Source organism: Lissotriton vulgaris, chromosome 2_1 (assembly GCF_964263255.1).
Source record: "Lissotriton vulgaris chromosome 2_1, aLisVul1.2, whole genome shotgun sequence".
NCBI classification, from domain to species: domain Eukaryota; kingdom Metazoa; phylum Chordata; class Amphibia; order Caudata; family Salamandridae; genus Lissotriton; species Lissotriton vulgaris.
The window spans coordinates 1,897,973,824-1,897,986,471 of record NC_141687.1 but is presented as its reverse complement, the minus strand read 5'-3'; the positions used below and the strand labels follow the sequence as shown (position 1 = coordinate 1,897,986,471).

At 43.1% G+C, this 12,648-nt stretch overlaps 1 protein-coding gene across 2 annotated transcripts in view; it reads left to right on the top strand.

The window, feature by feature from the left end:
* Positions 1 to 12,648, top strand: part of MCTP2 (multiple C2 and transmembrane domain containing 2) — an 864,328-nt gene that overhangs the window by 382,105 nt on the left and 469,575 nt on the right. For both annotated transcript variants that reach the window (XM_086958087.1, XM_086958088.1), the window contains exon 4: positions 2,158 to 2,266. In XM_086958087.1, the coding sequence (XP_086814213.1) occupies positions 2,158 to 2,266 (109 nt within the window). The remainder of the gene's footprint in view (positions 1 to 2,157; positions 2,267 to 12,648) is intronic.

Below are 12,648 nucleotides of genomic sequence, written 5' to 3'. Positions count from 1 at the left end.
CTCTGGCAAAAAAATCATTCTTTTAAAATTGGCTGCCATAAACAGTTTATGCCCAAAAAAGGAAATGTCCACCCACTGATTTTGATAAATAGCGCAACCAGTAAGTGATACTATTATTTGGAGACAATTTGGGATATAGTTTTGCTGAATTTTCTAGTGCAACATTCTATAACAACTCCCAATTCCAATCATAATATACTTTTATAAAAAATGTCAAAACATTCGCTGATAATGAGTCTAAATCAGTATTAACATTCTCCAAAAAGCTGGACAATTGAGTGAAACTGAACCATAGGTGTGGATTCCTGAACATTTGCAAGCCTAACTGCTTCCAGGTCTTCCATCTACCATTTATACTGAAGTCAGATAACATACTAAACACCAAGTCTATTCCAAAATGCAGTTGTTGATTGTGAGAACTGCAAACGCAGACTATTACAAGCCTGTAAAAAAAAAAGGGTTGTCCATCAAAAATAATTGTATTTTACTCCTTATTTATTTTTACACAACAGTGTTGTGTACAACTATTTATGCCTAGTTCTCTTGGGGCGTTTCCATAATTAAAAAAAAAAAACGAAAATTGAAACCCTGGCGAATGCACCATAATCCATAAAAAAATATATAAATCCGGTTGGAATGGGTTGGCGAATAGTTGTGCATGAGAGTCAAAGGAGGCTGCTTGATAATACTGATAAAAATAACCAACTTGCCCTGATCCTTGAATAGTCCACAAGTTGATACGTGGATGCTCTTGTTTCCAAATAAATCTCCTAATTAAACTATGCACTGCTTAAAATAATTTTTCTTAAGTCTAATAGATGCATTAGAAAACAAAACTAAAAAAAAAGGTCAAATTGACATTTTAATTAAAGCAACTCGGCCTCTGATAGACAATGGTAAAAAAATCCAAGACTCCGCCATTCTCTTGACTTTTCAGGATGTTGCATGATAATTTATCTCATACAAATGGAGAATGTTGGAGGTGACAAAAACCCTGAGAAACCTAATAGGGCGAGTAGGCTCCTACTGATCCCTAATTTCAATTGGAAGGTCTTTGGCAGAGACATTAAACAGCAGATGTTGAATGTTCTTATGGGTAAGTGTACAATATAAGGGTATTGAAAGTCACCTTTGAGTTCCATACCCTTATAAAGGAACTCGGCCTTCGGCCTCGTTCATTTATATGGTTCTGAAACTCGACAGTGACCTTCAGTAACCATATAATGTACTGCAGGAGGTACTTTCTCCCTTATATAATTGTGAACCACCCAGTCGCTGATTATTTAAACAAAAAACTATCAGAACTAAACTGCAATAAGCTATTATAATCGAGTTCTGATATCATAATGATTGCTGCCATAGCCAGCAACTGAAGTGAAATGCAGGTCAGTTCATAGAACAGCTGTTTAAAGCATCAAAAATGTTGGTTTTCTTTCTTCTGCTCTGATATTTTAGCTTAGGGTAGTTAGCAGAAAGAGCATGTTTCTTTTTTGCATTTATTAGATATTTATAGAAAAGTTTGAATCTTTCCGAATGCTTCTACACATTCCGAACTACTACAGCTTTTTTTAACTGACTTGTATTACACTGTTTCTAATATCATTTTCTTAAACAAATATCTAACAGGTTTATGATGATGTGTTTAATTTTGCACTAGAGTTTCTATTTGTATTTTTCATGTTTGCAATCATAAGCTCACTATTAAATGAAAGAGCTCTGCACCAAGGTTTTAAGTGGTTTGTGGGAAAAATGAGTTTCCCTTGGATTTCCGTAAGCTTATAAAGGAACTCGGCCTTTGGCCTCGTTCCTCTATATAGATGTAGAACTTCTCAGTGACTTGCAATATCCTTGCAAAGCACAGCAGACGGTAGTTTATTCCTGATATAATTACAATTCTGATGCCTTTGTTGCACAGGGCCCTCCCTTATGATCAAGCAGCGTGTTTTCTTGAAATATGGGCCACTGGCAAGCAGTAAATAGGAGTAACACTTGGAAATGTTCATGCTTATTACTCCTGAACACTGCTGTCAAATTCTGGGACTAGATTAAGTTTTTAAATTGTTTGCTCTGCTCTTGCTGTTCATTTAGTACATTTTAATAAACATATTGTGGCTATCCCGTTTTTGATTAATGCTGTTTGGCATTTGTACCCTGCAGGCACTTGAGGAAGGGGGTGATTCCGTGGGAGAGTTGCCTACCCCCGCAGCGTATCTTCTTGGTATACATCTGAGAGAAGGGAGAAACCTGGTTATACGGGATCGATCTGGTAAATACATTCTTTGGTTTTCAACTGATCTAATGTCCCTAGGGATTTGGGGGACAGTGAAGTATTTCTACGTGTGCATGCTCGCCATTTCTCAAGCAGACCCATTTGTCTATTCTATTTCCTTATAAGTTTTGAAGAATACAGTTTTGTTGCAGAATGGCCATAGCAATGGAGGATACAGAAATATCAATATCCTGCAAAATCTTGCAATGTCTGACCTGTTTCGAAAGCCTTAGAAATAGTTTCCATTCTACAGTGTTTTGCCAGCATGACAGGAACTGAGAAAATAAACATGCAATTTCAAAGCCTTCAGTGAAACAAAATAGAAATATAGTCGGCCTTAAGTTATATATGATGTTACCAAGACAAAGTATGCCATCTACATACTGTACGAGTAAATACAGGACTATTCTGTCACTTAGCATTGCTATGACTATGCATTCTCACCACTTCCCCATAAAATCTCATTTTTAGATGGAATAAATATTAAACATGCAGGGCTGATATGAATACTAAACCTACATAATCCACCAATAGTACAACAAAGCAAAAAAATAAGTGTGATTAGAAGGGAAGCGAATATGAAAACATGAAGGATATTTGAGAAGGAAACAATAAAAGTTCGAAGTACTCAAAAACAGAAGAAAACTACAGCAACCAAGTCACAGAAGAAGAACCTGCTGTCCAGAATTTGTAAAAGAATAACAGAATAGATATATAGCGGGTGCCACAAAATTATAAACTATCTTAAAATGATGTCTGTTTGTGATCAATAATGTTAGATAGGATGAATTCATTTTCACTTTTATCTTGGCACAATTTCTTGGGTGATCGAAATGTGGGGGTTCCTTCCATAGCGTGATATGTTTTTTCCTCATGCCACACTTTAAGAATCACACTAGAACGCCACCCTGCCTCTTCTATTTACTGCAGTGTTAGGTCTCTGCCTAAACACTCTGCTATTGGCCAAATGATGAGCATCTAAGAGTTTTCCAGCACTGTAAAATGAGTGAGCTAGTGATCTAAGCTGCCATAAAAATAAACTTTTGTACAGATTTTGTGAATGCTTTATTATTAACCAACACCCCAAAAAGTGTGGCTAATAAACCTGGCACCAACCTTTTAGATATTCTTTGATATAAAAGGATAAATATCTGTTGACAAAACAATTGTGGGTTTGACAGGTACAGAAAAGATGTGCCCAGTACCCCTGCGCCTTTGTGGTACATGTGAAGCATTTGTTTAAAATATTGGGAAAACATTTGTTTAAAAATTGAGGGGTATAAAAAAGTGCCCCTCTGGCAAAAAAAAATCATTCTTTAAAAATTGGCTGCCATAAACAGTTGATGCCCAAAAAAGGAAATGTCCACCCACTGATTTTGATAAATAGCGCAACCAGTAAGTGATACTACTATTTGGAGACAATTTGGGATATAGTTTTGCTGAATTTTCTAGTGCAACACTCTATAACAACTCCCAATTCCAAGCATAATATACTTTTATAAACAATTTCAAAACATTTGCTGATAATGAGTTCAAATCAGGATTAACATTCTCCAAATAGCTGGACATTTGAGCAAAACTGAACCATAGGGGTGGATTCCTAAACATAATTGAAATGTGAGGGGTTCCTTCCATAGCGTGATATGTTTTTTCCTCATGCCACACTTTAAGAATCACACTCAAATGCCACCCTGCCTCTTCTATTTACTGCAGTGTTAGGTCTCTGCCTAAACACTCTGCTGAAATCTTTTATCTTTAATCCTCTCTTTCCTCAGTTGTCTGTTTTTTTTTTTTTTACTGGAGCATGGTAAATCGCCACGGCTCTGCCTTGTATCCTTCGTATTCTGCCTGATAACTATCAGCTAGTTAGGTTGGATAGAGATTCTAGACTGGGAGGCAGAGTAGCCATTCCATCCCGAGACACTGTTACTATTCAGCTTATTGAATTATTTTTAGTGGACTGGGTGGAAATGTGCATTTTTGAGGTTGAGCTGTCAGCCGGAGTCCACTGGAGGGCCGCACTTATTTAACAACCACCAGGTGCTAAGAAAGATTTTAGTAGTCTCCTAGCTGAATGCATTGCCCTTTTTATACTGCTTTCCAGCAACTTCCTTTTACTGGGAGATTATAATTTCCATTGGGAAGATGATGCGAAGCCAGAGATCATCCAACTTCTCACTGAAATAGATACTTGGCCTCCGACAGAGCGTTGTTGGCTCCATGCATGTGGCTGGTCATACTCTGGACTTGATTTTCACCAATTCCTCACTCCTTGAGAGTGAACATCCTCTCCCTCTGACCTGGACGGACCACTATTTAATCAAGTAGCAGATTGCCAAGGCTGACTGTGTGTACCCATCCACCAAAGCAGCAAAAAACGCCTGTAGATCCTGGAACACCAACTCACCAGAAGTGTTCTCTGAATCATTCATCCTGGTGGATGTTGTCCAGTATTCAGATGTCAACATTGCACTAACAAACTATCACCATGGTCTTGTTGTAGCATTTGATGAAACAGTACCGATTAAACAGGCCTGGCCTGTCTGTTATAGACCTCATGCTCCCTGGTTGCCCATAGAATTAATCATTATGATAGCGGCCTGCAAAATGCTGGAAAAACTATGGCGATAATCTAAATCTCCGGAAGATAGAGGGCATACAAACTAGCATTCACGAGCTACCATGCACATATTAGGAAAACTAGAAGCTACATCTCTACTAAAATTGATAATGCTGGCTACTTGTCTAAAGAGCTCTACAAAGTGCCAAATGATTTCACCAAGCCACTCGCCTAGTCCCTGGCTTTTCGCCCCTCTCAGCAAAGTGTGCCTCTTTGGCTCACTTTTTAAAGGAAAAAATTGAAGTCATCTATAAGACATTTCCCTTCAGCCAGAGTCAGACTAGGCCAACCGATTCTATGACTCCTCTGTCTGATTGCAACCCCTCCTAGATAGGTTAGAACCTATTACTTTAGACCAAATTTGTGGGTTCTTGGCTAAAGCTAAATCCGGTTCGCCTGCAGATGTATGTCTACACTGGATCACCAAGAATCTTGAGTCTCTTATGGCATTATTATTATTATTATTATTATTATTATTATTATTATTATTATTATTATTATTATTATTTATCCACAATTCTCTGCCTTTTTAATCTGTTGCAGTGGAAACACGGTAGGAATCTTATCCTCATCTTTACACTCTTTTACTACTCTAACCGTACTGGTCCCTATATCGATTAGACAATCTGCTGCACTTCCATTCACCACAGAAACAATGATCCTCTGATGAATCTTTCTCCACTGATAGGAAGGGTGGAAAATAGAGTGACCAATCTCCACATTAGCTGTGCAATGAGGAACATTAATTGACAGCTAACTTACAAATTCGAAATCCGGTTTAGGTACACCACTCTCAAAACCATGCTGTAGATATAAAGAATGTCAAACTAGAATAACGCAGACCAAAGTCTCTGCAACAGCCACACAGAACAAGAGAAGTAGCACTTGATGTTCTGCCAAAGCTTGCTGATCCTCCCCACAACGCAATTAAAGCATCGGTCCAGTAGCACAGGTTAAAAGGAAAAACTGACAAGACTCTATATTAGACACAGACTGCGATTTAAATCAATTTGTTTATTGTATTAAAGATTCAAAATGTGTAACAATAAGCAATATTTTAAAAATCTCATGAAAAATTTTGCAGCTTTGATTTAAAGACCAAACATTTAAGTAAGTCCTTTTGGATGGTTACCGTAGAATCAGTTTACAAAGTCCAACTACCATTAAAGGCAGGTACATAGTTTGTTCATCTAACAGCTTAAATCCTACAAAGAAAGGGAAAATGTTCAGATTTAAAGTCAATTAAGAGCGAGTACATTAGATTAGAACAAAGGAAATTGAAAATAAAATGGTTTGGCGAAGAAGGTATCCGTCCATATGTGTAGAAAATTAGAAATATTGATGTACATAAGCAACGTTCATTTCCCTTTTCCCACTCCTCTCCCTGCGCGTACCATGAATACCGTAAAGCATTAACTACATCCTACTGCCAGCAAAGGCCTGTACCCATGTATACATGACAGCCATTTTAGGCACCCTGGCCCTTTTGCCCGCCTAAGATTAGAATCACCGGCTCCCCTTCTGCGTGTACACGACCCTGCCCTGAAAGGCAGCCCCTTTTGCTCGACCCACGCAAACCCCCCATTCCCTCTTGAAGAGGCATCCTTCGCCTTAGCGGACATAGCCCTCCCCAGCTGCACCCGACTGCCCCCGCTCTCTCATGTACGGGTCATAAGATCTATCTCTCTCTCTCTCTGTGACTCTGTCCCTGTGTCCACCCTGGCTCCCCCTCCCTTCTCCTCACACAGGCAAGTCATAAACCCTCTTTTGCAAGACCCTGTCCTTGAGAGTCACGGCCGCGCCTGACCAACACCTCCTTCCCTTCCATGAATGCCCCTCTGTTGACAAGCCTTCCCTCCGCGCTCGATTGTCCACGCGGCATGAATACCACTCCTTTGATGACCCTTTCCCCCGAGTCCGGCTGACCACACATGTCCGAGGCCATCGCCTGGGCCAGGAGATACCATTTACTGCCCTTATTGTACGAAGTCACTCCTCTTCAAAGGATCCTCTATTGGTCTTAGCCACCCCACCCCCCGGGCTATGATCCGGCGTACACATCCTACAAAACACCCAGCTGCGTGATTGCCCTCCCCTCTTATCAGCAGGTCAAGGGTCCCCATTGTGAATGTATATGGGTAGGATCACCACGAGGATTATAGGATCACCACGAGGATTATAGGGATGTCTTTCTTTTGCGTCATACAGTCCTGATTGTGTTATCAAGTGTTCTGTAGAGTATAAAAGCCATAGTCTCAGCTCACTTGTTAGAGCACCTCCCGAAAGACACTGTGTTTCGTGTCCGAAATGACATGCTCTCCTCATGAGAAATAAACTCTGCTCTTGATTCCTGCTTCCAGCGCCCGTCTCTTTATTTTGGTAACTGATCAACATGGGAACTAAGAGGCGGTTTGCGCCAGCGGCCTGGGCATCGATAGGATTATGGGCTCGTGTTCCACAATTGGCGTCCCAACGCGGGGTCCATCAGTGACATGGGGTGCGGTAAGAGAGATCCAGACGAAGAAGTGAACATCTAAATGATCGGAGCATGCCTGCCTTGAGAGGGCTCTCGCCCGGCTGCCGATCGACAGAGCTTCACCAATTCCGAACGGACCTCTCTTGAAGTGACCTATTGTCCTGACTGGGAACCCACAGGAATGCTACATGGAGTAAGAGAACGAACAGGCGCTGGAGGAGGAAATCGAAGAACTGTCCGTATGGTCCGGTCCGGGTAAGATTAAGTAGGGCGTTTTTACGCCTGATTGGTAGGGTGGTTCTATCCACCTGATTGATTGATTGTTTGTATTGAAAATCGGTATTTGTATACCGAAATTGTTGGTATTGGTTCATTTAGCTTTGAGGGCTACTTGACATATTGGTTCTCTTCTGAGAACGAGACATTCTCTGTTTTCAAACAGCGGCGAATAGGAACGTCGTCCCTCTTTGCAGATAGAGAAGGGTAGGTAATGTAGACTTTTGTCCCCGGTATTAATCCGTCATGCCTACTTTTCTCCCCACTGAATTGTTTGAAGTCGATTGATAATCGATTGTTGTTCTTTAAGAATTGTTGAAGTCGATTAATAATCGATTGTTGTTCTTTGAGAATTGTTTGAAGTCGGTTGATAGTCGATTGTTGTTCTTTGAGATCTTCCCTGTCTACAAACTGAGACGAGTAGAAATATTCTGTCTTCCTTTTTGGATAGCGAAGGGCAGGTAATGCAGACATTTGTCCCCGTTGTAATCCGTCATGCCTGTTTTTCTCCCCACTGATTGGTTGGTTGCCTGGACATTGTTGTTCCAGGAATTGTTTCGTTTGAGGTATTTTCTGCCTGCAAACAACGTGGAATAGAAATATTCTATCTAGTCTTTGCAAGTAGTAAAGGGTAGGTTATGCCCCTTTGTGAATTTGTCAGTCCTACCCACTCCCCACTGTTTGGGGGGTAGCTCGCATGGTCCGCCCAGGAGACTACCCTTATGGAGGACATATGCTCCCCGCTCATGGGCCATTTAGTGGAGGTAGACCATCTGGTCCGTCCAGGAGGCTACCCTAGTAGATGGAAATACATCGCTCGGTCTGTCCAGGATGATACCCCAATGAAGGAATATATGTCCCCCCTTTTTTTTTTTTTTTGATCGATAATCTCGTTCCACCCCGGACCATTTATTGGAGGGAACTCGTCTGGTCCGCCCAGAAGTACCCCCTAGTGAAAAGGACACATAAAAATATGAAGTGATCACCGTTCCCTACTAACAGAAAGCCTTAGCTCGAAACACGCTGAGGAAGAGAAAGAAAACTAAAAAAAGAAATCAGGCTAAGTCAGTAACCCCCTGATGAGCTTTTGACTTCACTAAAAATAAGAAACATTAGAAATAGTTCATAAATAAGAAATATAAAATGGCGAAAAGTTTGGCAGCAAAGATAGCCACGAGGTAGCTAGGCTTCAACGCCTGTTCCTGCTCCCAACATGCCTGCCTCATTGCCCGCCACGCCCAAATAACGATCACATGAAATAGAAACAATCCGATAGGTACCTACCCTCATTCCGGAAGCTCCCAAAATGCAACAGGTCCGCGGTTACGCCCATCCGGAAGGTGAGGCCTCGAGGCACGAGGGGCTCGCCTGACCACGGTCGGGAGGAGATGATGTTGGGCAGGCGGTCCAAAGAATGGCAGAGTCCTCTCCTTCTCTCCTCTTCCGCTGCCCTGCAGGCCACGAGGGGGGGGCTGTCTTGCTTCAGCCACCGACCACCCCCCCCCCCCCCCCTTCTGTCTCTCGCCTGGTCCGACCCACGAAGAAGGCAGAAGCCGAAGGCGAGAATGGCGGCGAATCAAGTAGTCCCGCCACATGTCAAATTCCCTGGATAGTTACAGGTAGTGCTGCCACATGTCGACGCCTGGACAGTTCCAGATAGTCCCGCCACATGTCAAGGGAAAGGGGGGGGCTGTCTTGCCTCAGCCGCCGACCACCCCCCCCCATCTTCAATAGCCAGCACGGCCAATATCGAGACGACGGAGCCGAGTAACGGCGCGGGGTCGCTGGAAGGGGGAGGTGACGCGAACGAGCCTCCCCCACCTCCCTCCAGGTGGAGGCTTCCAGCGACACCCCAATGCTCTTACTTAAAGAGGGTCAACATCATAAAGTGGTCTTCTGCCCAGGACGGGCACACGCTCCATGCCTTCTCCCCTCAACCTTGAAGATTCTATAAGAGCCGGGGGGCACCTCGATCCCTCCGCATGGGTGCCCCCGCCCCCTTCACTGGGAACCACGACACCGGTGCAACTCCTGCCGGCACCAGCCTCGGATTGGAAATGGCTAAAATGAAGTCACGGCACAGGCTTGTTCAGTTCCGGAGGAACGCCAGGATGACCCGGTAGGAAAATTATTGCCGCCCTTCCCACTCTTTTGACTCATGGTCCACATTTGCTAAACTATTAACTACATAGCGCAAAACTTTTTGAACTACCAACGGAAAGTTCTGGGCCAACCACGCGAGACTAGAGACTCTCTGACTGTACTGGAACTTGCCTGACCCCACCTAAAATGGCGCCGCCGCAAAATGAAACGTACTTTGAATAAACTTTGTTGCACCCAGGTTGCGCAGCTTGTTGTCCCGGGATCTATGTGCAGTTTTTGGGATAATGAAAGTAGATATGAAGGGCGTTGAGTATGTGCTTGGATAATGAATTGACTTAGGGTGGGTACTGATTATGATTTGGAAAATGAATTGGTGTAACTTAGATAACGAATGAGTATTGGATAAATGAATTTTTGAATTAATTAAAATGAATTCTTGACATGCATCATGTTTGCTCTGTAAGGAAATTTTAATACGATTTTATTTGCACTGCTGCACTTTATGCAATGAACTGCCACCAATTTCGTTTATTAAAAGTATTTTGAAGAAGAAAGCATGGTCGTAGCAGTTGCATTAATGAGTTTTGGATGCCTTACTACTGTGAGCGAAGAGTAAGTATGATGAAGGATGTAGATCAAAGGGGATCAGATATTTAGCAGCCACCTTATGTGCCACAAGCAGCCGGAAAAGTGTTTCAGATACCCTTAAAATGATACCACAGAAAATGCCACCTGACCATCACCCTTGCACCCGATAAAGAGGGTTACGACCAAGTAGCTCATGTAGATACTCAGATCGTCAATGATTATCTATCTGACACCACTGGTCCCTCTGGGCTGAAATGCCGAGATGGCAAGGGAATGCAGTACGAGGAGATCGGGCGAGTATATGGTAGGTAAAAAGATTTTCAAACTACTGCATGATGATGTGCTTTGAATGCTGCCCCCCACCCCCTTCTTTTCCTCCCTTCTGCAGGTCACGTCAGAACGTCGGCTGAGGTGTGGAAGAGCGACGGTTGGACCACCGACGAAAAAGGGAAAGGGGGAATATGTGTTTAGTCGTTGTAACGATAAGTTTTTAAAAGACGTAGGCTTAACATGACTGTTCCTCCTTAGGACATAGCGACTGAGAGGATGGACTGACATAGAAATTGGACAGGTACTGAATGACGAAAAATTGATTAGAAATGACGTGTTAAAATAATGTAACTGGACGTTTGACTACGTAGGGAAAGGACACAGAAAAATTATACGGGCAAGGGTTGCCACAGCACCACCCGTCTAGGAAGTTCGAAATGTTGCTGATGTTCAAAATGCGCTACCCCCCTTTTCTCACACTCTTATAGATATAGCCAAGCTGTCCGACTGTTTCCCCGATCAATACTAGCCGTTGCCTCAGCCTGAAGAACTTCCCACCAAAGGAGGAAACAGAAAGATGGCTTAAGATCCTACCATGGGTAACTAGCACGACCAGGTTAATTACTGATCGACCAACCGAGGTGTGAGTATTGGTAATAGGGAACGCTCGCAGGCGTGACAAGCGAGAAGGGAAAAGGGGGGGAAGGGTAGAAAGAGCTAGGCACGTAAATAAATAGGATAGTAAAGATACGTGGGATATATATATATATATAAACAGATCTTGTAGGCTAACAATTGTTTCCTGTCTTATCGTGAATGTCTTATATATGTGTAATACATGTGCCGTCTTCCCTGTCTGAGTTTGTGTATAATGTACGGATTTATGTCTTCCCTCTGTTTGTATCTGCACGTTACCTAACCTTTGCTGTCCTGTGTTGTGAGCGCACTAAATGACCTATTTTTGTACACGTCTCTCTCTCTCTCTCTCTCTCTCTCTCTCTCTCTCCCTACATGTCATACGTGTACCGAATGGCTCGTTTAGATTGCGGACGACTCTCACTCTCTATGAGAGTCTCCCTATTCTCTCTCCCTCATTGGTAAAATTGTGCCTCACCGGCACCAGTCTGATTTGATACATATTGAACGCGAAGGTGTTCAGCGAAATTGGCCGAAACTAAAATGATTGTATCTCGCCATATTACTGCCTCTCCTTTCTGCAAAAATTGAATGAACTTGAATTGGCTGAGAAGGAAAGGACAGGTAAGACGACTAAAGTCCCCCAAATCTGGCCATTTATAGGGGAACTGTATGTCAATGGCACCTTATGTCTGTTTTTCAGAGACGAACGCCAACGTCCAGATTGAACACCCAACGCCCGGATTGCCCCACCCCCTTTCGCACCCAAGCGCAAGCGCCCGAAGCATCCCCGCCCCATTTTTGATAAACCCCAATTGCTGTCCCGAATATAAACTTGATGCACATGAGTAGCTGTTGACCCTCAAAACTCTGTTTTGCCTGACTCTCGATAATGGCACCCCCGCCCTGTTCGAAAAGGTTAGCCAGTCCTGATGGGAAATGCTCTGTAAAATGCTGAATATGATGTAATGCACAGTTGATGGGAACCTCACTTGATTTATAAATAAGACGATGAATAGACCTGCCATGAACCCAGTAGGAATACTGACACATGCACTGCTTGGTAATGGACCTCTGACTGTGACCAATGAGCGTATCTCCCAAATGCGTAGAGTTGAGGGAGGAATTCACATGCATAGATATCTTCTTTTGCCATTTCACTGAAACCTTGTCTTGTACCTATTCAAAGATTCACGATCACCGAAGGAGATGGGTCAGAAGTGACGTACAGCCTGGCTGCGGATCTTGGGACTCGTGTGACCTCGACCAAAGGTGGAGCCGCAGAGCAACAGGGTACGGGACGAGACCGCAACTTCAACGTGGAAAATGAAAAACGGCGGGCCACCTCGAAGCCACCCGCCTGCTAAACCCACGTATGCCTGGAGTCTCCGTCCCCCTTCCTTGAGCCCG